This window comes from Ptychodera flava, chromosome 11 (assembly GCF_041260155.1).
Source record: "Ptychodera flava strain L36383 chromosome 11, AS_Pfla_20210202, whole genome shotgun sequence".
Lineage (NCBI taxonomy): Eukaryota > Metazoa > Hemichordata > Enteropneusta > Ptychoderidae > Ptychodera > Ptychodera flava.
In genome coordinates, this window is record NC_091938.1 from 18,509,206 (window position 1) to 18,531,696 (window position 22,491).

At 37.0% G+C, this 22,491-nt stretch overlaps 2 protein-coding genes across 3 annotated transcripts in view; one reads left to right on the forward strand and one right to left on the reverse strand.

Annotated features, from left to right (window-relative positions):
- Positions 1-2,906: 2,906 nt before the first annotated feature.
- LOC139143705 (uncharacterized) lies at positions 2,907-15,033 on the forward strand. Of its 2 annotated transcripts, none has more exons than XM_070714233.1 (19): positions 2,907-3,070; positions 4,117-4,278; positions 5,391-5,650; positions 6,376-6,584; positions 7,554-7,714; positions 8,107-8,229; positions 8,567-8,743; positions 9,284-9,418; positions 10,133-10,240; positions 10,482-10,578; positions 11,206-11,272; positions 11,533-11,616; positions 11,875-11,993; positions 12,456-12,660; positions 12,793-12,868; positions 13,246-13,312; positions 13,714-13,794; positions 14,212-14,291; positions 14,676-15,033. In XM_070714233.1, the coding sequence occupies exons 2-19, from the start codon at positions 4,196-4,198 to the stop codon at positions 14,791-14,793; spliced, it is 2,250 nt and encodes a 749-aa protein (XP_070570334.1). In that variant the 5' UTR covers positions 2,907-3,070; positions 4,117-4,195; the 3' UTR covers positions 14,794-15,033. The 2 variants fall into 2 exon arrangements, with proteins under 2 accessions (XP_070570334.1, XP_070570335.1); XM_070714234.1 differs by having other exon boundaries at positions 5,496-5,650.
- A 444-nt stretch (positions 15,034-15,477) lies between these two features.
- LOC139143704 (neurobeachin-like protein 1) overlaps positions 15,478-22,491 on the reverse strand; it is a 63,001-nt gene continuing 55,987 nt past the window's right edge. The window contains 5 exon segments of the mRNA XM_070714232.1: positions 15,478-19,936; positions 20,477-20,625; positions 21,065-21,250; positions 21,427-21,543; positions 22,165-22,259. Of these exon segments, the coding sequence (XP_070570333.1) occupies positions 19,786-19,936; positions 20,477-20,625; positions 21,065-21,250; positions 21,427-21,543; positions 22,165-22,259 (698 nt within the window). The 3' untranslated portion in view covers positions 15,478-19,785.

The following is a 22,491-nucleotide window of genomic DNA, read 5'->3' on the forward strand; positions in this document are numbered from 1 at the left end:
AACATTTTTAAAACACATTTTTTTTAATGCCAACGGTCGATATTTGACGTGGCGACTGCGCGCAGATCGCGAGATATCGATAAAAACATGTCATTTCCAGAGCGTATTTTTCACATCCCGAAGTTTTACGATCGTTTCTGATTTTCACCCGAAATCCCCCGAAGGTTTGTTGTTGTGCTGATTGACGATATTCTAGGGAGTCTACAATAAGTTCAAATGACGCAATTAATTTACTTCCCACTGCAAAGACTTTATATACAGCATTATGCCATTACCTCAGGTAAGTTTTGTAAAACTTCTCCTTAGTTTTTGTCGTTTTCATTACTCTAAATCAGTTGTACTATATTTTTAACCAATACCACATAAACATCAGTTTTTACGTGTCAAATATTAGCCGCCTCCGATGACTACATTTTGTCGTCTGCCACACAGTACGCCCTGCGTGTGGTATGCGTCTATGCATACCACTCAGCGGCAGCTATGTATCAACCGCACATAACTGTGCTAGTTACCCATGAGAATTGTGGTGGAATCAAACTTTGTTTTTCCGTTTTTTCTCAGAGTCAGTAAGGGTCATACAGGGGCATGACCGATCACCGACGCGAGTGGTACTGTGGCATACAGCAGCGTAAGTGCAGACTGGTACTCCATAGCTTAGTTGACAATGGCCCCAGTGCCGAACGTTCAATTTTCGGAAGCTGAATTTAGGTGGGCCACCGGAATCCAAACTTTTACTTTTTTGAGGACATGTTTTTATCGATATCTCGTGATCCGCGCGCAGTCGCCACGTCAAATATCGACCGTTGGCATTAAAATATGTGCTTTAAAAATGTTACCAAGTGGGAGTGCCACTTTAAGATTTTAGTCATATTTTAGTTTGTATACAACACCTTACCATAACTTCCATGTGTGTAGTGTTATTCAGGTAAGAGATATCTCACTCACATTATTAGTCCCGGTGGATGAAGTCCGGAATTGGGGACTTATGGAATGGGTTCTAATCGTCTGTCAGTTCAGTGCCAAGACCGTATTATTTCATTTAAACTTGACACAAAGACACAGTGCTGTGACGTATAGCTATGACTATATATACCTATGATCACCAATCACACTGTAAATTGGTGCATTATTATTTTGACTTCAATTCAGTTACATCTAATCAAGTCACCAAAAAAAAAATTACAGGTGGGGACTGTATCATTGACAATGACTTGTTCATATTGTAGCTTATATGTATGATATTGTGCTTCTGTGTGCTATTTAAAGTATCTATGGTACCCTATGCAAATATCTTTGGGTGGAATGTTTTGAACATGTATCAATTTGATTTCAGATCTACCGTTCGACTTTCCGGTTTGCGACCTGAAATATCTGTGATGGATTGATATCAGAGGAGTCAATATGTATTATATCAGTGTAGCAATTGATAAACTTAATCTTAAATACTTTCAAATACACTTTATAGTGTAATCTACTCTGGTGGAACCCCTGCATTATACTTAATTTACTCATATTCACCGCTAAATTTGATACACCCAAATTTTTAAGTCAAAATTATGTGGCTTTTGACCTTTATAACCCTTTCACACAATGGTTTGGTCCAAACCCTTGGATTGTTTATATTAATGGTGATTATGGACCTGGTTATGCTGAATTAGGGGTGAACAGACTCAAAGGAGTAGGGGTTTAAGGTCGCTAAAGTCTCAAATCTATAAATTTCTGTATTGCAATACTTAATTAGTGGTTTGTTTTTATAACAGCCGTTAATATTATTTTCTTTTGTAATGGTAAATTTCCTATTTGAAATCATGCAGTTTCTGTCAAGTACTCTACTTTGGGTGTATGCATTATTTCAAATATCCAGGTTGTATTTTCTCAGGATATTGGATACGTACATCGATATTTTTGTTGCACTGTAAAAATGTGTGCAAGTCTACTTGGTCATTACCAGAGAGCAAAATAAATATTGTACAGAAATGATTGGTTTGTGTGTCATTCCTTGTGCTATAGTCTGAAAATCCAGTTACAAAAATTTATGATGGCTGGTGGAAGGACAACAACCTGGCCATAATTGTCATTGTCTGTTTATAAATTGCTTAAGGTGCACTATTGAGCCACAAGAGATATATGATAGGTCAAGAAACAACTAAACAATATAAGAGAAAACAAAAGCAAACCAATCAGTGGTTCATGTAGCCTTGAGTAATCAGTCTATATGATGGCGAGAAGTTTTTACAACAGTCCATGAGGGCAGTATAGTGATAATCTGCCATGTAGTTATGCTGTAATACTGAAAAATTTTCAACAACATTAATATATAGAAAATGTAAGCTACTTTGTTTACATTATGCAGGGAGTTTAATATAACAATTAGTTATGAATTTGAGGCTCGTATCATTCCACCTCCAATATTATTTTTTTATTTCAACGATATTAATTGTCAAGACAATACTAAGACCACATGGGTTCTGGTTCCTGAATGTTTTCTCCTGTTTGTTTGTTTGTTTATGAATGCATAAGTAGAATAAATGAAAATATAGCTGAAATATGACGATGTATGTTTGTATGAAGTAAAGCAATAAATAAATCATAAGATGTGAAATGAAAGCATGCGTCGATACGGGAATGTATTGTCCCAGCAAAGCCTGGGTCGAGTGATTAAAGTGTGTTGCTTTCATTTTACATTACATTTTATTTTTTTGCTTTGATTCATACAAATATTCATCATTATGTTTCAGTCATATATTTATTTTTTCCATATACGTATTTGTAAACAAACAAACTGACAAACAAGACAACATTGGAGACACGCCCCAGACCCGGGGCCCTTAGGCCCCAATAGGATACAAGCAAGTCATGTATGCATGATATAAGTGCTGATTTGAAACAGCGCCACCACACGCTTTAACCTTTAACCTTTTACTCTGGATAGAAATCTTGTCATGCTTGTGTAAATCTCTCCAGCACGGCTGTATTGTGGCGCCGCTGTCGATGATCCGATCACAAATATAAAGTGTGTATGCAAACGTAAACTCTTTTCGATCTCCAGCAATTGAAGTTCAATCATACAGTAAGTAATATCTCATCAATCCTATATCCCTGCGTACAATGCTTTACACGCCGGGAACACACAGCATCGTTCGCAGGGCAGGCTTATAGTATTCTAAGTACCTTGTGTATATACAGCACAGTTTTTGGACGGACTACTACAGGTGCCGCCAACCGATAAATTTCATCAATTTCGCAAAATCATCACAAAACATGTTTTGAAGGCCTATATACCGATTTTACTTATTTTTACCTTGACCTGAAATTTGGAGGGGAAAGTGGAGCTGTTCATAATAACTGCCCTCCCACAGGCATACACGAAAAATGTGCCCTCCCACTGAATTTTGATGCCCATTGCCCTCTAGTATCTATTGACTGTCCACTCCACGCTTCCCACAATTTCCAGCTCCTCACTGCCCTCTCCCCACAACTGAAATTCCCCATTGCCCACTAGATGCCCACTAGGCAACCCAGATCAATGCAAAACCGGGCGAGCAGCTAGCAGTATACCTTTGAACATTTCTCCCCTCTAAGACGCTAAGTTAGGCACTTAATCTCCCCTCCAGTTCTGTCAACCATGGCTTCCCCTCCCTCTACGTATTTTCCGGTACCCACTGTCAAAAAACTTTTCCCCTCCAACTGAAAATACCCGGTAATGAAATTTCTTCTCCGCCCACAGTAAATATCAATTTTTTTCTCTCTGCCTACTTTAGTTTTGAACTTTGCCTGCCCGCTGAAAAACTGCGCATTAACACCTTTTTGCATGAACAGCTCAGTTGGCGGTACCTGCTACTAGTACCACTCAAATCGCTTGCAATTGGTTATATGTCTTAGTCTTTCGAACAGGGACTGATGCATTCTTCAGAATAGCTCTGCATGGCAGGGATGTGTGTTACCAGCGTTATACGGCCTCCCACCACACCGTATAACGCTGGTTACACACAACCCTGCATGGCAGAGCTTCAGAATAGCTTCAGTACAGTAGCTTGAATTTTTGAGTTGGACGGTAAAACAGTAAAGCAACAGCTAGGCTTGCTTCAGACATTGTCTCTGCACTTTTACCTTTAGGTTAATTGACAAAGGGGAGTACTGAGTGACACTCTCCAGCAATAAAAATAGAGCCAGTGAGTGACAGTGTTGTGCTGCCATGGGTGTAAGGTATGGCCTTGGTTTCTTCAGGCTGGGATGCCGTGAATTGTTGTTGAGAAGGAGAAGATGTTCCTGGAGAAGGTAAATAATCTCGTGTCGTGTAGATATTGATAATTTTCTCCTTGATAATTTCCCTTTTAGTTCCTCATAAATTGTCTCTGTCTTGCATCTGAAGACACAGCTCTGTGCAAAAATTTGACCGAATATTGAGTCCTTATGTTTAAAAATGCCAAGTTTGTTCCAAATGAAAGAAGTGTCATTCAAGTCACAGATACAAAGTGTTATGCTAGCTGCATGAAATTTTAGTAATTAACCCTTTGAGTGCTGTAATTTTTCCCACCAAAATTTTAGTGCAACATTTTAACAATTTTTGTAAATTTTATGTAATTTTTTTTGATCATTTTGGACCAAACGGACATCACATTTCATTTGCTACAGGTTTTCATCAAAATTTGGCAAAAATCTGAAAAAATTTGACTGAGGTACTTTTTATAAAGGCAACAAAAGTTGACTTAGGCGCTCAAAGGGTTATATTCGATTATTACAGGCAAAGTTCAATATGTAGCTAAATACTTTGAATGTATGCACGCGTAATTATTTTAAAGTTTTGTTGAATAAGCTTCAGGTATTGCCTAAATCCTCACAGAAAAATATTCAAATGCAAATTGATAGTCAAAATTTTCATTAACCAAAATGACCTCTCACCCTTGGATGTCTCTGCAGTTCTGATCAGCAGCACTGTCTGAAATTTATATATGACAAATTACAAAGATACAATGCATATAAATTACTTTCATGTTAGCCTCAAACTTGTTATAGTTCTGTCTGGTCCATGGTATGTACTTACCTTAAACATTGCAGTCAAAAACATCCCACCAATAAGTGTGTAATGACAGCAGATGGATGTTGCGCCTTTCTTGGCCTGAGAATAGAGCTTCTGAAATGTTCATGCATAAGTATTATTTAACCCTTTCACCACTATGGTTTAGCCTGAACCCATTGTTCTCAATGTAAGTGTGGATCTGTTCACAGGGTATCGGGGTTGGACAGGTTAACTCTATGGGAACTTACGACTGTCTTCGCAAAAGTGCCAGAAAAGGTGGTTACCATTTAAAACTGTAATGAATTGATCAAATACTGATTTAATGATACCAGATTTTAGCTGGCAGCATAATTTTATTTTGTATTCGCAGGATGAATATCTGTTTCATCATTTTAAGCATTCTTGTGGTTGTCCAATTGGTCAGTTCCAGTACGTGCCGAGTCAACAATTACTTGTATTATTTACCAATTGATAGATACTGCAGCGTGTCCCAAAGCGACAACCCTTTACTCAAGCAAGAGGGCCTTCCCAAATTTACTGAGGTCAAGGCTGAACATGTCATACCCGGAGTGCAGAAGCTGGTGGGTGATTTTATAGAAAATATCAAAGATGTGGAAATGGACTTGGTAGGTAGGTTTACCGGTATCTTACCTTGTTTCACATTTGTTTCAATTTTTTTCAGTTTCAGTGAAAAATGGCCCATGTTCGTTGGGTGTTTCAACATGCTTTGTGAGAAGAATAAGAACTAGCAATTGGCATAGAAAACAAAATATTGAAAAAATCATCAAATCATCATTGGGTACTGTTCCTTATCAAGAAGGTTATGTTGCAGTAGACCAAGATATACCTCCGCTGTTGCCCACTTTGCTGTTCAGTAATAATAGAGAAAGTTTGAAAACTTTTCTTTATTTTAGATTTAATTATTCTTTGTCATCCTCACTCAACCTGAATATACACCTGCCAATTTAACATATGGCAACATTTTTGTCAAGGTTTGTACTCTTGTAAATCTTGCCAGGCTTCCCCAGTCATGTTACTGGAGTTCTCCCATCCCCCCTCACCTTTCTTCCTAAATCTTAGCAAAAATAGTGTGTGGACACAATGAAGTCCACAACATGCACATCTCAGTACATGAGTGCAGCAGTTTCCTCCTATGATTAGAACTCACTGCATTTGTTTTGATACTTAGAAATGTTCTGGACAGTGTTTTTTGATATAACAAGCAGGGAAACCATGTGAAATTTGACCGAATACTGTCACATAACAAAGGCCATGGATTGAAGCATATATCCAGAATGCAACAAAAAAGTTTTTCTTTCAGAATGAATTGAGACACTTCCAGTTTTTCCTTCCAGATCCATCCCAAAAGAAGACATGGCCTGCCATATTTGATGCGCTAGAAAGAGGAGGGGCCCCCTTGGGATACGGCTGGAGTGTGGTAAATCATCTGATGGGGGTACGGAACAGTGACGAGCTGAGAAACGCGTATCAGCAGATCCAGCCAGTGGTGATACAAGCCTCAACAAAACTTTCACAGAGTGTAGATATTTACAATGCAATCAAAGTAAGTGATCAGTACAGTTAATGGTGAGCTATATAGTCTATTTCTGATACAGAATGTTTTGTGGAATTCATAGGGGATACTTTTAACTCCAAGTTCACCAATCACATGACTCTTATTTATTAAAATTTGAGCTGGCAGCTGTGATGTGTTGCTAGTCCTCAGAAGAAAGATGAGTAACACAGTTTAAAGACAGACACCATGTTTGTCCTTAACCTTTGGGAGTCCACAGACAGTGGAGCTCTTCCACTCTACAATTTGTTGGGAGTCTCAAACTTCACTTTTTTGCGCAAAAAATGATGCTTTTCTGAACGTGATACAACAGTTTGGGAAGCAGCAAGACTGATGAACACTTGGTAACTATATGCTATACAACAATTTAACTCTATCCTGGTGCATATGCTGGTATTTGTTCATCCCAAACGGTAGTATCCTCAGATAATATGGGCCTTGAAATTGAAAAATTTTTGCTCAAACTTTGCTCAATGCAACTTTTAACGATTTTCTTTCAAAATCAAATGAAAAGCGGGGTCACCACTCAAAATATTTTACTACAAAAACAAATTACCCCTCATTACCAATAAAATTCTGTAAATTAGCTGAAATTACCAATATTTGAAATTCAAATGCTGCCATCCGTGTGTTAATTCTTTTGAGAAAATTAAATTTTCAAGTTTCACAAAAGCAATATCATGGTGAAAACTTTATTCCATCCAAGAGCTACAAAATAAACCTCACAAACTGTAGATTAGCACTGTATTGTAAATACTAGAGAGTCCATATCTGTTCCAAGGTGCGTTCTACAAAGTTGGACCCTGTTTTTTTGTCAAATACACAAGAAAGGTACCCTGCCCAGAAAAATTGTGTAGGTAACCTGATCCAAGCATTGTGTCTGATACAAGAGCTCCTAGTCCTTCAATGTTATCACATGTGCTCATGTCACAATGTGGGCTTATCACTTTTTTCCTCCAGAAATTAAAAGAAATTAATGGCTCATTAGATGACGCACAACACAGAATTATTGATTCCAGTTTGTTAGCAGCTCGACTCGGCGGTGTGGAGTTGACTGGAGCAACTAAAGAACAGTTCAATAACAACAGACTCAAGTTGGCCCAACTGAGCACTGACTTCAGGTAAAAATCATTTGATTGTTCTTTCAGGATGTGTTCATGTTTTCGTCCCCTGTTCTGTTTTGTCCTTTTCATGGATGACATAGTTAGAAGATGTAGCATGCTGATTGTGCGATGAGCCACGGAAATAGTGTTAGCTGCTTGTTTGGCAATCAAATCATCCGTTTGGCTATTTGATATGTCAATATGATGTATTAAAATTAGAGGAAAGTGCTGCTGTATTTCTTGATAGATGTTTGATTTGCATATTAATCCACACCAGGTGTACATACAAATCTTTGGTACTCTGGCAATCAGATTTGTTAGCATTGCACTTGTACCACTGTTATGACAAACCATATCAAGTTCAGTTTCTCACTTCTGTATATTATCATGTTTGTTTTTGCTGTCATCAGCAACAATGTTTTAGATTCCGTCAAGTCATTCCATATATTGCTGACGGACAAACAGGATGTCGATGGCTTGCCTTTGTCCTTACGACAACTGATGGCATTCAGTGCCGCAGAAGATAAAGCAAAGTAAGTACAAATTAATTATAAATGTACGGTATGTCATTAGAATATGAATGTGATTGACTGTGGTGGGGGGTCACCTTACATGACAAGGATTGTTAGTGATTCACCAGAAAATTACGCACAGTCAGGCTTTACCAGCGAAGTCAACTTTAAATGCTGAGCAACAGTTGCTAGGAAATTTGCAATATCCATTAAAACATGTTTTTGTAATTTTAACATGCAAATATTGTTGCTAGTCACTTTGCCAATTTTCACCGGAAGAGTGTGTTTCAAATATTGGCATTACCCCGGACAGCATTCATGGATAGATCATACCGTTTCTTTCAATTGCATTCTGCAGTGTTGATCCAGACAATGGTCCCTGGAAAGTCACCCTGGATATGCCGTGTTACGAACCTTTCATGAAACACAGTAAACGCAGAGACTTGAGAGAGACACTTTACAGGGCGTTCATCACCAGAGCATCTCAGGGAAATAACAGTAATGTTGAAAACATTGAAATTATCAGAAAATTAAGGTGAGACTTCACGCTCCATTGGCTGTAAGTTTTAACAGATTTTTTTAAGTATTTGCTTTCTCCTTGTGTAATGCTGATTCTTTTTCCATGCCCAAAATCATGGTGAAATTCCATCTGTCCAACTTGTCAAAACAGGCTTTACGGTATGTGTATAGTGTCCGTTGTTATCGTTGACAAGTGACTTTTAATCTGGACCCGAATTTATTTGTCAACAACAGCATCGTATACGGTATAGTACACAGTGCATTGTGCTTGTAGTACTTGTGCAGCTTCTACAACCCCCTCCCTTTCATGACTTCCGGTACTCGGCGTGTAACAATTTCTTTAACACTCTACTGTACGATTAACCATTGCCGAAACAAAAACACTAATTGTGTGCAATTCAAAAAAGTAAATTTAGCGAACATTAAGAATGAAAGAAAAATTCATTGGATTTAAGAGTTCACTAAGTAATCAGTGGTTGTACTACATATGTGAAATTTTGACAATATTGTTTCAATCATTTCTGATTTTAAATTCGTAACTACACCTCTCTTGCAGACAAGAAAATGTGAAAATTCTAGGTTTTGAAAACTACGCTGCCATGTCACTGAAATCTAAAATGGCCAAAGATGTTGATGAAGTGATGACTCTGATCCGAAGTCTGAAGGCAAAATGCAAAGAGGCAGCTCAGAGGTAGAAATTATACAATAGATAATAATATCCAGAATGAATGTGATTTTTCTGTGTACTGCAACTTAAGATGTGTTTATTTCGCAAAATTTTTTTAATGATTCACAGGTACATGTAGAACCAAGGCCAAAGCATTTCACAGTTTAATATTTTACTTTACCACACCATAATATTTTGATAAAACAGTGTATGCACATTGAAAATTGAATACTTAAACTTTGCTCCAACTTTCCTCAAGGAAACCTTTAACCATTTTCTCACAAGAATAAAAATCAGGGACCACTGTACAAATTTTGGTAAGAAAGAAACAAATTACCTAACATTTGCTGATATTTGAAATTCAAAATGGCCGCCATCGCCCTGTCCACTGTATGGGGAAAAATTAAGTTTTTGATTTTCACAAAGCTAAGATGGTGAACAGTTTAATTACTACACAAGCTTCAAAATTAGCCCCCACAAGCAGTAAACCAGCCAAGTATTGTGAAAATTTGCCAGTCGGAATGTCTGGGCTTGAGACACTTTCTAATGTGAATTATTAAGTATTATAGTTGTTTATGTCTTTTTTGCCCAGATAGATGACATCCTGTATTTCAGTAGTTGGTAGAGGTGTCTATCATGTGTTATAAGTCATACTGTGTCCAAATCATTCCACTCATTTGTATCAAATTTGTTGTATTCATGGATTCACATTATTGCTTATTTCCCCAATTAACCCAGGGAGATTGATCAACTCAGGTCATTTGCACGTAGCAACGGTTTCCAGGGAGACCTGGCTCAGTGGGATCTGCCGTATTGGTCTGAAAGACAACGGGAACATCTCTTCAAGTAAGTTGACCAAATATTGTTACTTTAGAGAGCATTTTTGGCAACTTGTGTTGAGAACCAAAGCTGTATCATGTAACTCACAATTATTTTGGAATATATATACACAGTGGTTTAGGTAGTTTTAAACACTGAAGGTAATATGTGCCTCAAAACAGAAAATTTTAAATGTTTCCGAAAACTTTCATAGAACAAACTTTCGACAGTTCTCTTTCATAATCAAGAACAAACATTTTTGGTTCAGTTTCAGTGAAGAAGAACTGAGACCGTATTTCCCCTTGGACAAAGTGCTACAAGGATTATTTGACCTGACGTCATTTCTGTTTGGTGTCAAAATAAAGGTATGTCTAACCGTTGCTTGATGACACCAAAATTAAGTTATGTGTAAAATTAAAAGTCAATTACATATAGTTTGAAAGTCCTTCTTAAAACTCAGGGATTCAGTTCTTGTGACAGCGAACAGAAAAAAAAGTAATATGCGTTTGTTGTAAGTTGTGAAGTTTGCGTTCACTGCATACACTCCATTGACTGTCCAATTGACAACTTTATATTGACCTCTGCAGTTTTGGCATAATTTGCAGTAGCTGGGAAACACCTAATCCTATATGTGTGTGTGATCTGGTCAACTCCTGTTGGTTGACTGATTTACCTTGGGAAAAAATGAAAGTCAAAGTTATGAGACTTCACATGAACATAAGCCTATCCGATGAAGCCATCAGGGTTATTTTATGAATTGTGTCATTGTTTGAATGTAGAAAGCAACTCTGAGACATATTTTCAGACTCTAAAAAAAAATTATACCGCAGTCCACAGCTTGTGTTGATATATTTTAAAACCAAACAGAAAGTGATGTTTCCATGGTTTTGTTCAAAAGCTTAAAGACAGACACAAATTTATGTTCATTCCTGGTAGAGTTATACTCACAGTGGTATCCGACCTAGTTACACTGCACAATTTTTTCCCCACAGCCAGCTGATGGTAAAGCAGAGATATGGCATGAAGATGTCAGATTCTTTGATATTCTCAATGACAATGGTAAGACTACCAGAGACAATTTTTGTTAAATTGTTTTGAATTGGCTGGAATACAGCACTCAGATTATTTCTATTCGGCCAAGAAATAAATTTTTTTCTCATCCTAACATGCATTGATCTAGACTGGCTATGTCAACGTATTTTGTTATTTACTTGTGTACATTTATCACTTTTAATATCTGAAGAAATTGATTAATGAAATAAATTAAGTAAGTTAATAAATAAATAAATAAATACTGTTTATTTATTTGTAAATTCTAGGAGAGCATGTAGCATCGTTCTTTTTGGATCCGTACAGCCGACCGGCAGAGAAGAGAGGAGGCGCATGGATGGATGTGGCGCTGGGTAAGAAAGGTTATCATGGACAGAAAGTGATAAATGGCAAAATGACAATTTTACCTCATTTTTACCTGACATATTATGTGACCTATAGTAATGCAACCCATACTATACTGTATCTACACTGTGCAGTGCAATGTGTCGTTCTCAGAAACTTTATCTCAGACTGTTTTTCCAAAGAGAGAAATGGTGCAAGTGATATTGCCATTTGTATTGAAATGTATCCAAAAATACCCAACAGTGACAGCTTGTCTTGTTTTACAGGAAAAAGCAAACTTCTGGGCAGGAAACCAGTGGCGTATTTGATATGTAATCAGAGTCCACCAGTCAAAGACAGGCCGTCATTGATGAACTTCAGAGAAGTGGAGACTTTGTTTCACGAGGTATGACATTTTATAAATTTCAAATTTCAAATCTATGTAATAGAAAGTAAAAGTTTTTCAAGTTATAGCCTAAGTAGACAGTTAAGACTGCCAGTAAACAACATTTAATTTAGCTTTCCTTGCCTGCCAGGAACTGCTTATATACAGTATCTATGACCTTCTACCATTTCACAGTATTTCTACCACCTTTTGTTTTCATTGGTTTCACTAGATTACCAGTAACTTTATTTATTGTTGATGCAATGACAGCAGCTAAGGTATACACTGTTATTGTGAACACTTTTGTTTCATGGAAGAAGTAGGCCGTATGAGGGCATCACATGAAAACTGACAATCATCAAAGCGTAGCTCATGTCTTAGTTGCTTTAAAAGCAACCATCGCATAAATTAACTCTGATTGAAATCAGATTTTCAGATGGCAACATTTCTACTTGCTTACCTGATATTTGTCAATTTTACCAGTTTGGCCATGGCCTTCAGCACATGCTGACACAAGTTCCCTACGCGGACGCCGCCGGCATCAACAACATCGAATGGGATGCCGTGGAGCTGCCCTCACAGTTCATGGAGAATTGGGTCTATGATGAGGTAACCATGGCAACCATCAGTGGCCACTACCAGACAGGGGAAACGCTTCCAAAACACCTCTTTGAACAGCTAGTCAAAGGTGATGACGCAATTGTAATATCTTATATGGACTTTTAAGCAAAATATTTTGATGTGCAATTTTTGACTTCAGAAGTTATATGATGTCCTGTATTTGAGATAGAACTGAAATATTGAAACTAATCCATTACAGCACGGAAGTACAATGCTGGCTTACAGATGCTGAGACAGTTGTATTTTGGAGCTCTGGACATGGAACTACACACCAAGTGAGTTCAATTTGTGTTTGACATGATTTTCCATTGAAAATATATTTAGCCAAGTCACTACCAAGCGACATTTATTTGATCAGTTCTTCATTACATTATTTGTGGATGATTTAATTCACTACACCGGCTAGTGATCATTCTTGACTGCACAACATACCGGTAGTGCTAAAAAACGATGATTCAATATTTGAGCGGTGCTTTGACAGGTCTTGGCTGCAGACAGTGTAGCTAGCCAGTACAACCAATACTGAGCGCATTCACGTCTATGTTTTTCTAAAGGCTCATGATATTAAGGACTATCTGGTCTCCCTCCCAACTCATATCTAAATATCTACCTCTTTCTGTTTGTCTGTTTGTTATCACTCTTCTCTACTCAGCAATGATCACTGGTCAGACATCATGAAGAGAATAGCTGCTGAGTACACCATCATCAAACCTTTACCGGTAAGAGAACTGAGCAATACTGATATTTGTGAAAAAGCAATGTCCTTTTCCCAAGGGTTCTACAGTTCAAGGTGAATTACATTGATGCAAAGAGAACTTCTACATTGAACCATGTTTCATTGTTTCCATCGCATTTCTTATCCATCTGATGTCCATCATTAGCCTGAATATATCAAAATTTCAGAATATATATATTATTTGTAAAGTATTGAGGTTGCAGCAAACATAATTACATTCAGTTGCTGTAGATCGGAATTTGTAATATTTTTGGAGGATATCAAAAACCCAACAAGTGGTATGCATCACGTTTCTTACCAAGTGCCATAGCCAGCTTAAACCTTCATTCTAACTTTTGAATAATGTAAAAAAGTTTTGCATTCTTGTGTTTTGTGGAATTACAGGAGGATTGTTTTCCATGTTCGTTTCTCCATATCTTTGCCGGTGGATATTCAGCCGGCTATTACTCCTACAAATGGGCAGAGGTGAGTGCAGAACTTGTTTTCAGTGACCAACATGTCTATGTTATCAGTACATGTACTTCATAATGTTGTTTCTCCAATCGCATTTGCACAGCACATGGGCATTTCTTCAGGAGGATTCACACTCAGCGTTCACAATAAATTAAAATTTGTAGTCTACAAATAAAAGAAATTTATAGACTTTATTCTGATATATAGCATACTGTAATACATGCTATTTTTTGCTACATTTGAACGTTTAGATGAAGACTGTGCAAAATTAAAAACAAAAGAATCTGTTCTCATTTTCACTTACAAGTTGATTATTTTCATCATTGACATGGAGGAGATATCCATTAGTGAACTTTCATGTTAGGTTTACTTGGAAAGATACAAAAATAATATGTTTGGCACGGCTTTATACTGTTCATTTCCATGCAGGTTATGTCAGCTGATGCATTTGAAGCATTCCAAGAGGTTGGCCTGACCAACAGAGAAGCCATAGCTAAAGTTGGCAAAAGGTACGCAGGTCATTTTTAAGTTGCAGTTTAGGGTTCATATATATAGACTCTGTTAGCTTCAACAGCTCTGGGTTTACTATTCAAATAGCCCTAAGAAATGGTGACAATTTGCTGTTGGTGCCTGTGTTAATAAAAGCAAACTGCTTACCCCTGTCAACACCTTGGTTTGGCCTAAATCCAGTGTTTGACCTGTTTGATTCATGGACCTGCTTACATGGAATTTGGGGGTGGGCAGATTAGTCTAGTTTTGTCAGAGAAATGTTTCCTTACTTCAGTGTTTAGTCAAAAAGGCTCAAAGCTATGACTCAAGTTCCTGTGTTAATGTTTTATATCCATGATATCATCATTAATTTGATGAATTTTCTTTTGAATTCTCATTACCAGATTCAGAGACACAGTGCTGGCTATGGGTGGAGGTGCTCACCCAAGAACAGTGTTCCAAAAGTTCAGAGGTCGTGACCCTTCACCTGATCCGCTTCTACGTCTGTATGGCCTTAGTTGATAAATGCTCCCTTGCTCATACTGCATGCAGGGGTTTTATTTTTCTAGAAACTTCAGAGAAGTTTATTGGTGTCCCCTTGTGAAAGTTTTGTGAAATTATATGTTTGATATTTATCAACTGTATAATGAATGAATTTTAATTGTGTGCTTTCACAGATATACCTTGAAACGGAGCAAGATAAGAAAAAAAATAGAATATGCATTTCTTCTAGTGTTGAAAAAATAAAACATTAACAGATTGAAATGTGTGCTGTCTCTTTTATGATTTTTAATATGAACCAGAAAGTGTATTAGATTGTACAAAAGATTTAATCACCATGTTGTCATGTAACTGGATTTTGATGATTGTTTCAATTTGGCAAAACGCTGCCTTGCATATTTGAGAAGCATTTGTGAGCAGTATTTAATTTCTGTGAGTTGAAAGTAACCTGTAGAGCGCCCTCAGTGACGGTTAATGTTGGAGTTGGCGGAGTATCCATTTACAAGCCTTTCAGTGTACGGGGAAGTTTTACTTGTACATATCTCAGACTGAAAGATTCAGCTCTATTCAGGCACTCTGGCTCTTCACAACCTCCAATGCTAACAGGTTGCAGAGCGCCCTCGCACAGTTGAATCTCTCTACCTAGTATCTCGCAGCGTGCATGCAAAGAATATAACATGACAAAACACACACGACAAAGTAAGACCTCTTTGACTGTTTTATTTCCGTACAGCCTGTACATTGTATATACTTTTCTAAAAAAAAATGAAAACAGACCACTATCTAGCAAAAGCGTCTTCAAAAATAGCATACAATCTGACTGGTACCTACATTACGATAGAAACATGCAAACAAAATGAGCTATACAATACAATGAAATCTAGATTATTGCACCTTGTACAAAAAGAAATTACCCTTCCCCTCTTAAATGTAGAGCTACCAAAAGATTAAATTAATCGTAAATATTAAACAAGTTTTCATTCACTCCTCTAGGATTTCTTTAAGCTAGTCTTTTTCTCCAGACACTCTTGTTGTACAAATTGTAATATGCTGACACTTTTACCCCCGACTTCACAATGTGAAGGTCCACTGCCCTATTTAGGTTACTGGGTCAGACCAAAATTTGCACATTTGTAGGGAGAGATATAATGTATTTGATTTCGTCGTGATTATGTTACTGGTGTAACAATACTGTACACACAAGTCCAGTTGTACAAAAGTTGGAGACTTAAGTAAAGAAGAAAGTAATTGCAGTTCTGTTGGTTTTTATCTTGCATTTGGTATATGTATATATACCAAAGAGAGGTTATCGTATAAGGTGAATCACTTCATTTGCATGCATCCATTTGCATGTCTTTCTGTCTGTATGTATGTATGTCCATCCATGTCAAAAACTCCTAAACCGCAGCACCTACCATCTTAGTATTTTTTACAGGAGGTTATTTTGTAGCTCTACTGACTTGAATATGTCAGGTCCTTACTTGGCTGTGATATACTAGCAATGGCTGCAGGAATTTCAGTGAATGTAAATTCTGGTACAAAACTCATCCTCGTGGACACCCCTCCACTCAGGAAAGAATTTTGAAATGAAAGGTCTCACTTTGAATGGAATTTTTCTTGTGTGTTATGGAATGTGTTGAGAACATGTCGCTTTATGGGAACCAAAAATTAAGTCATAGCAGTATAGTGTTTCACTTGCAACAGTATTAGAGTTGACATGGATGACTGATATTAAAGAATGTATCATTTCTACAAAATGTGAAATAAATTGCCTCTCATGTAAAAACAAAAGGACAAATTGATTTCAAGAGAAGGCAACTGTCCCTCCAAAAGAATTTGATATAAATTATGAGATGAAGTGAATTTGTTTTGAAATGAGATATTCACCTTAAGTTTCTTACAAACACTGAAAGACACATACTGTAGCTTGGTAAAACAAACAGATGACATTTTAACCGAAATAGCCATACGATGGGGAAATTCTTTCTTTCAATACGACTACTGTTTCCGGACAGTTTTGAGGGTAAGAATTTGAGTGTCACAGTGAACTTACAACATGAGAGATGAAATAAAATTCCTTCCCGCTACTGAGAGAAGGTTGATTTTTTATTGGGGGGATGTCAAGCCAACTTCTTCTATTCATATTATTTTAATGACGTACAAGGGAGATTTTCCCGAACAACCAATGTTGTAAGTGGGAAGACAAAATTCATCTAAAAAACACTGATGAAAACAAAATTTCCCGTATTCCATGGACCCTCCTGTGTCTCCCACCCTCAACTCATCTCAACACATCATCACGAACAAAACCACTTTAGTTTTACTATATTTGGTACGGTGTGGGCGCAAAATTTGCCAAGATATTGTCATTAAGTAGGCCCGCTAAAATGACAACTACTGGAAAAGTAACTTAAGGTATATTTATGACAGTAAACATTTCACCTTGCTAAGTGCACAGTGTGCGGCTATAAATATGATGTATTTGTCAGTTTATCACAAAGCTACATAAAATACTTTTTGATTATTTTTGTTTGATTAATATCCTTAAAATTCATGTTTGCCTTGGTTCTTTCTGAGCGAACCACAATCAGGGCTTCAGTGAAATGTGCAAAAATATATCTATGATGCAAAAATAGCTTGCATGTGTCTTTAAGCCATTGGAACTTGATATATTTGCTTTCCTTTGGTCAGACTTCTAAGGACAATATCAATGCAAATTCCACTTGGTAACAAAAGTAATGGTATTGTGTCAAAAGGAGCATATTAACCCTTTGAGTGCTATACTTTTTCCCACCAAATTTTACTGCAACATTGCCATGAATTTTTCTGTAATTTTTTAAAATTTTGGACCAAATGGACATCACATTTCATTGGCTAAAGTTTTTTATCAAAATTTTTGCAGAAATCTGAAAAAAATTGACTGGGCTATAATTTATAAAGGCGACAAAAATTGACTTTGGCCTCAAAGGGTTAAAAGGTCAGTTTTCAAATGGTAGTAATTTTCACTCATGCCAACAAGTATTTCATAAGGTGATCACTGAGAATAAGCACGAGATAATGTTTTCATCGATTGCCTCCTCCAAATCTCTCCCCTCCCCAATCTGAATTTTTGAAGCAAACAATCACATAAACATTTTCTCAATCACTTTGGAAGTGATATTTTCTGCCATTTTGAAAAAATGTTGGCAGCCTTACATTGATTTCCATAAGATGTAATTATTTTATAACATGAGTCTGTTAAAGGTAAATGGACGTTTACACTTTCCAAGGCATGGAAGCTGTCATTGTTAACACTTGACATTAAGGGAATGACATGGAACTGTAGGCTGTTGCATTGCACTTTGAACTTTGACCTTTATTTCCTATTTATTTTCTTATAATTACTGTCACAGTGATAAATGGTTGTGGTATAAACATTGAAGGCAAATTTTACTAGAGTTCTGGGGTAATTTTGCTTGAATACCCTGTTGAACATCAAAACCGTAGAGTATAGGGGAAATCTTATTGGGCTTGTCAAATCAAGGTCAAGTACTGAGTTTGGCTTCCATCATTGCATCAGATCAACTTGATTGATGTCACAGCTGGACCTGTACATGGTGACATGGGGGTTAAAGGTCAAGACCTTACCCAATCAGGAACATGGTGAAATGGTGTGAAAGGTCAACGGACTATCCAATCAGGAACAAGAGTTCCATATGAGCAATTTTCTTGTCAATAAGACAGTATCAGTGAAATAAAACGCTATAATGACCATTACATTATTTAGCTGCTCTTCTGAACCTGTTTAGAATATTTCTCAAACTTTATCTGAATATGTGGTCACACTTCTCTTTGGAGTACAACAATGCTGTATTTATATTTCAGACATTTATCCTGTACTTATATTCTCTGTACAAAAATTGATTTTCTATTCTGGTAAATTCCATTTGATGATTGAGGAAAACATGAAAAATTGGGCATCAGCTTGTGTAGCTTGAGGTATAAAGTCAACCTTGAAGAAATGATGAATTAGGGGTCAAAGGCCAGCCTTAAAAATTTGAATATACACTTGGTATTGTATAATTGCGATTTTTCTGTGATTTCAAAAATATTCACTCATGAAAGTAGAAAGCCGTAACATTTAAGTAAAGCATACTTTTCCAATTTTCAATCACTTGCATTCATCACAAAAAAGAAACGTATTTACACCTGCATGTTTTACAGTGGAGTGTGGCCTATGCTAAATTAAAGATTTTGCTATCATGATAAGATAAGATAGATATCTTATCTTATCATGATGGCAAAGTGCATTATGGAAGTCTGAAGGGAAGTCTAGTTGATTTTGATTTTGAGTGTCTCAGAAAAAAATATCAATATGAGTTACAACATGAGGTACAGTAATAGACAGTTTTTGTCCATATTTGGTAAATACACATGACTTCTAACGTTGCACGGTGCCATTATGGACAGTATTTGTCCATATTTGGTAAATACACATGACTTCTAACTTGGCATGGTGCCATCGAAAACACAAATATTACATATGCGTATAATTCACCCAAAAATCTAATTGAAACGACCGGCCAATAGATAAGGCGGGTGATATGATTAAATAAAAGCCTGACCAATCCACAAATGTAATTAAATTACTCAATGCAATCGTAACAGCATATAAATATTCATGTTTCATGTTGATAAAAAATATTTGAATATTCATGATCTGAATGAATTGAACATATCTCCTGACAAAGAGATGTCTCAGCAATATTTAAATCATTCATGAATATGCAAATAGGTAATGACACAGTTTATCAGTTTGAAAACATCAGTATTTATACAGTGTTAAAACTGAGTTGAAAGGTTATTCATATTTCAATTAAATAATATTAGAAAGAAGAGAATGCGATGATATTAAAATTAACAATTTCAGGATTATCAACTGTTATGTACAAATTGTTAATGAGTCACCCACTTGTGGGCAGCTGTGAAAAATTAAAGTACGTTCAACCAATATGTTGAGTTGATTTTGGCGCTTCAGAAGATCTTGCGTAGTTCGTTTGGTTTCCCAATGCCAACGATGATGAGTTTGCCATCGCGCAGTCCAACGAGGAAGTGGCTGTTCTTCGGTGCCATGTTGACAGTGTGAATTGGAACGTGTAGCGGCATGTTGGTCAAGATTTGTAAGCTGTAAGTGGTGAGGGACAAAGATACCCTGGTTATTCAGCACAACTTCTGTTTATTATTTTTTTTAAATTTTTCTCCAATAATAAATTTATTTACTTGATGAAACAATGGACAGAGACTGATACATTCGCAAAGTGTCCATAGGAAATGTACAAAGTCAATTAGCATGTGCACCAGGGAGGAGGAAAAGGGGCTTTAATGCTTCAACCATCAGAATACCAATTGCATATCACTACAAACTGTTTGAGTCAACTCAAGAATTTCTTGAAACTTCTGTGGTCAGCACTATTCCAATATCCTTAATATATAAAAGATTTTATGTCAGAGAAATCTTTCTTGAGTCAGTAGTGAGCCATTTTATCTTAAGGGACACATCTTTCCACCACAGTGGTTTTGCCGGATACTATTGTTTTCTGTGGTGAAGTTGGACCTCTACAGAACAAAAAAGGGGTGGAACTGGTAAAGTTTGTGCTACACATGAAATACTGCAAACACCAAAGTGACAATGAGGATGGATGGAAATGACAGAAAGTTTACTTACTTGAAGAAATTCCTAATGACGAGGGTTCCCTGAGTGTCACCGGTCACCAAGTACTCTTTGGTGATTAGCATATCTGTCACATGGTGCATTGGTACTTCATTGGCTAGATGCTTGCCATTGATGGAGTACAGATGCAAGGATAGTTTGTCCTGAGAGGCGTAAAGCGAAAACGACCGTTGATTAGAGGGGCAAGGCTGTAGAATGAACACTGAAGAGTTGTACAAATCACCATAATGCTGGGGGGTTAAGTGGCTTCATAAAGCCAGCTATAGTGAAGCCCCCTAAGTAAAGCTGATTGTCTTTGTATGAAGATTGGGCTTGGTGTTCTGAAGATGCACTGATAGAAGGATAAATATCAGGATATTGGAGGTTGGGGCTCTGAATGGGATGATGATTCTCAAAACACTAAGAAGTGAGTTCAACAGGTATGAAAAGATGGCTGTCATGACACAGATTTGAACATCAATACAACATAATCAATTTCTTCTTTTCTTTAACTTTGTCTCTACAAGAACATGTACTGGAATTATACATATCTGAATGTGTGTTCATGTACAAATGTGTATATCTGCATGGGAGACTGTCTACCTGATATTTGGGTGAGGCATGTTTTCCACTGTGTGCTGTGGCTTTCTGTTCGCAGTAGAAGGCGAGATGTCCCTCCTCAGACACAGCTATGAGGGGGATAGACAGCAGTGACGGCTCCTCACAGGGGGGTCTTAGTGTCCGCACATAATGACCTTTGCGAACCGTATGGATTATGCAGGTACCATCCTACAAGACAAAATTGTGATTGAAAGGGTAATGTTTGAGCAGCAGTAAGCCATTCAAGGACTCGAGAGTACACTGTAACTGGTTCTGATCGAAAGTTGCAGTGGAGAAAGTGTCATGTTTGTAAAACTTTCAAAAAAGAACTTGACGATTTATTGACCGTTGAAATAACCACTAACCTTTGATGCTGAGGCAGCCATGTCTAATTCTGTACTTATAGCTACAGATGTGACTTCACTGTCATGTCCGTACAAAGTCTGAGTTGGTTTGTCCACCAAACCATTGGCTATACCACCCTGCAAACACAACAAGCCAACAATGTGAATGATTAACTTTGAGAGAACAATCTTTCAAGAAGTAGGCAGCAATTATTATTGCACCGAAATTCATTGACACTCTGCCTTACTTCAGATACATTTGTCTGTGTTTGATTGAAGGATGTTCAACTCGCACATTGCTTGGTATAAACTAATGTATGTACAAGCCATTCAAATACATTCACTTGACTTGAGGTTTGTATTATTTACATAGCCACACACAATAAATTATTCAGTGACACAAACTTCATCAACTGGTGTCAGATCTATGTCAGCTTGATTACTAATCAAATTTCCATATTGTGATACAGAGCCAATAAGAAAGACACCATCCTCAGTGGTGTGTTGACACAAATCTTTGGCACTAATATGATTTGGGAGCCATTATGCAACCCCACTAGCATACCAGAATGCTATAACTATCTGATTCAAACAGAAAATGACTGTGTCAAAAATATTTAATATCCACATCAAGCATAGCCTGCATCATTGCAGGATTTGAAAATTCATAGCTCAGGCACTGTTTTCTACTGTGACTGTATATCTGTTTGATTAATAAGTGAATTACAGGACTGACACCACATGGTTCTACATACTAACCTGGAATGTGACTTCCCATATCATACAGGTTGTGTCCCTGGAACCTGTAATCAGCTGAGTTCCACAGATGTCCAAAGCAACACAGGTCACAATGTCTGAAAGAGTAAAACAGTTGTCATGGGGATAATGTAAACTATATATGTGGAAATTTGGCATACTCTTTGAAAACTATTACAGAAAAGTTCACGAATTGTGTCAAATGAACACCTATTTTAAAGAGGTTGAACACAGTCAACATTCATTCCAATGTCTTAAGTTCAACTTGCCATTAGTAAATAATGGTATCTTGCTTCTATGGTCTATGATTTAGGCCAGACCATTCTTGTG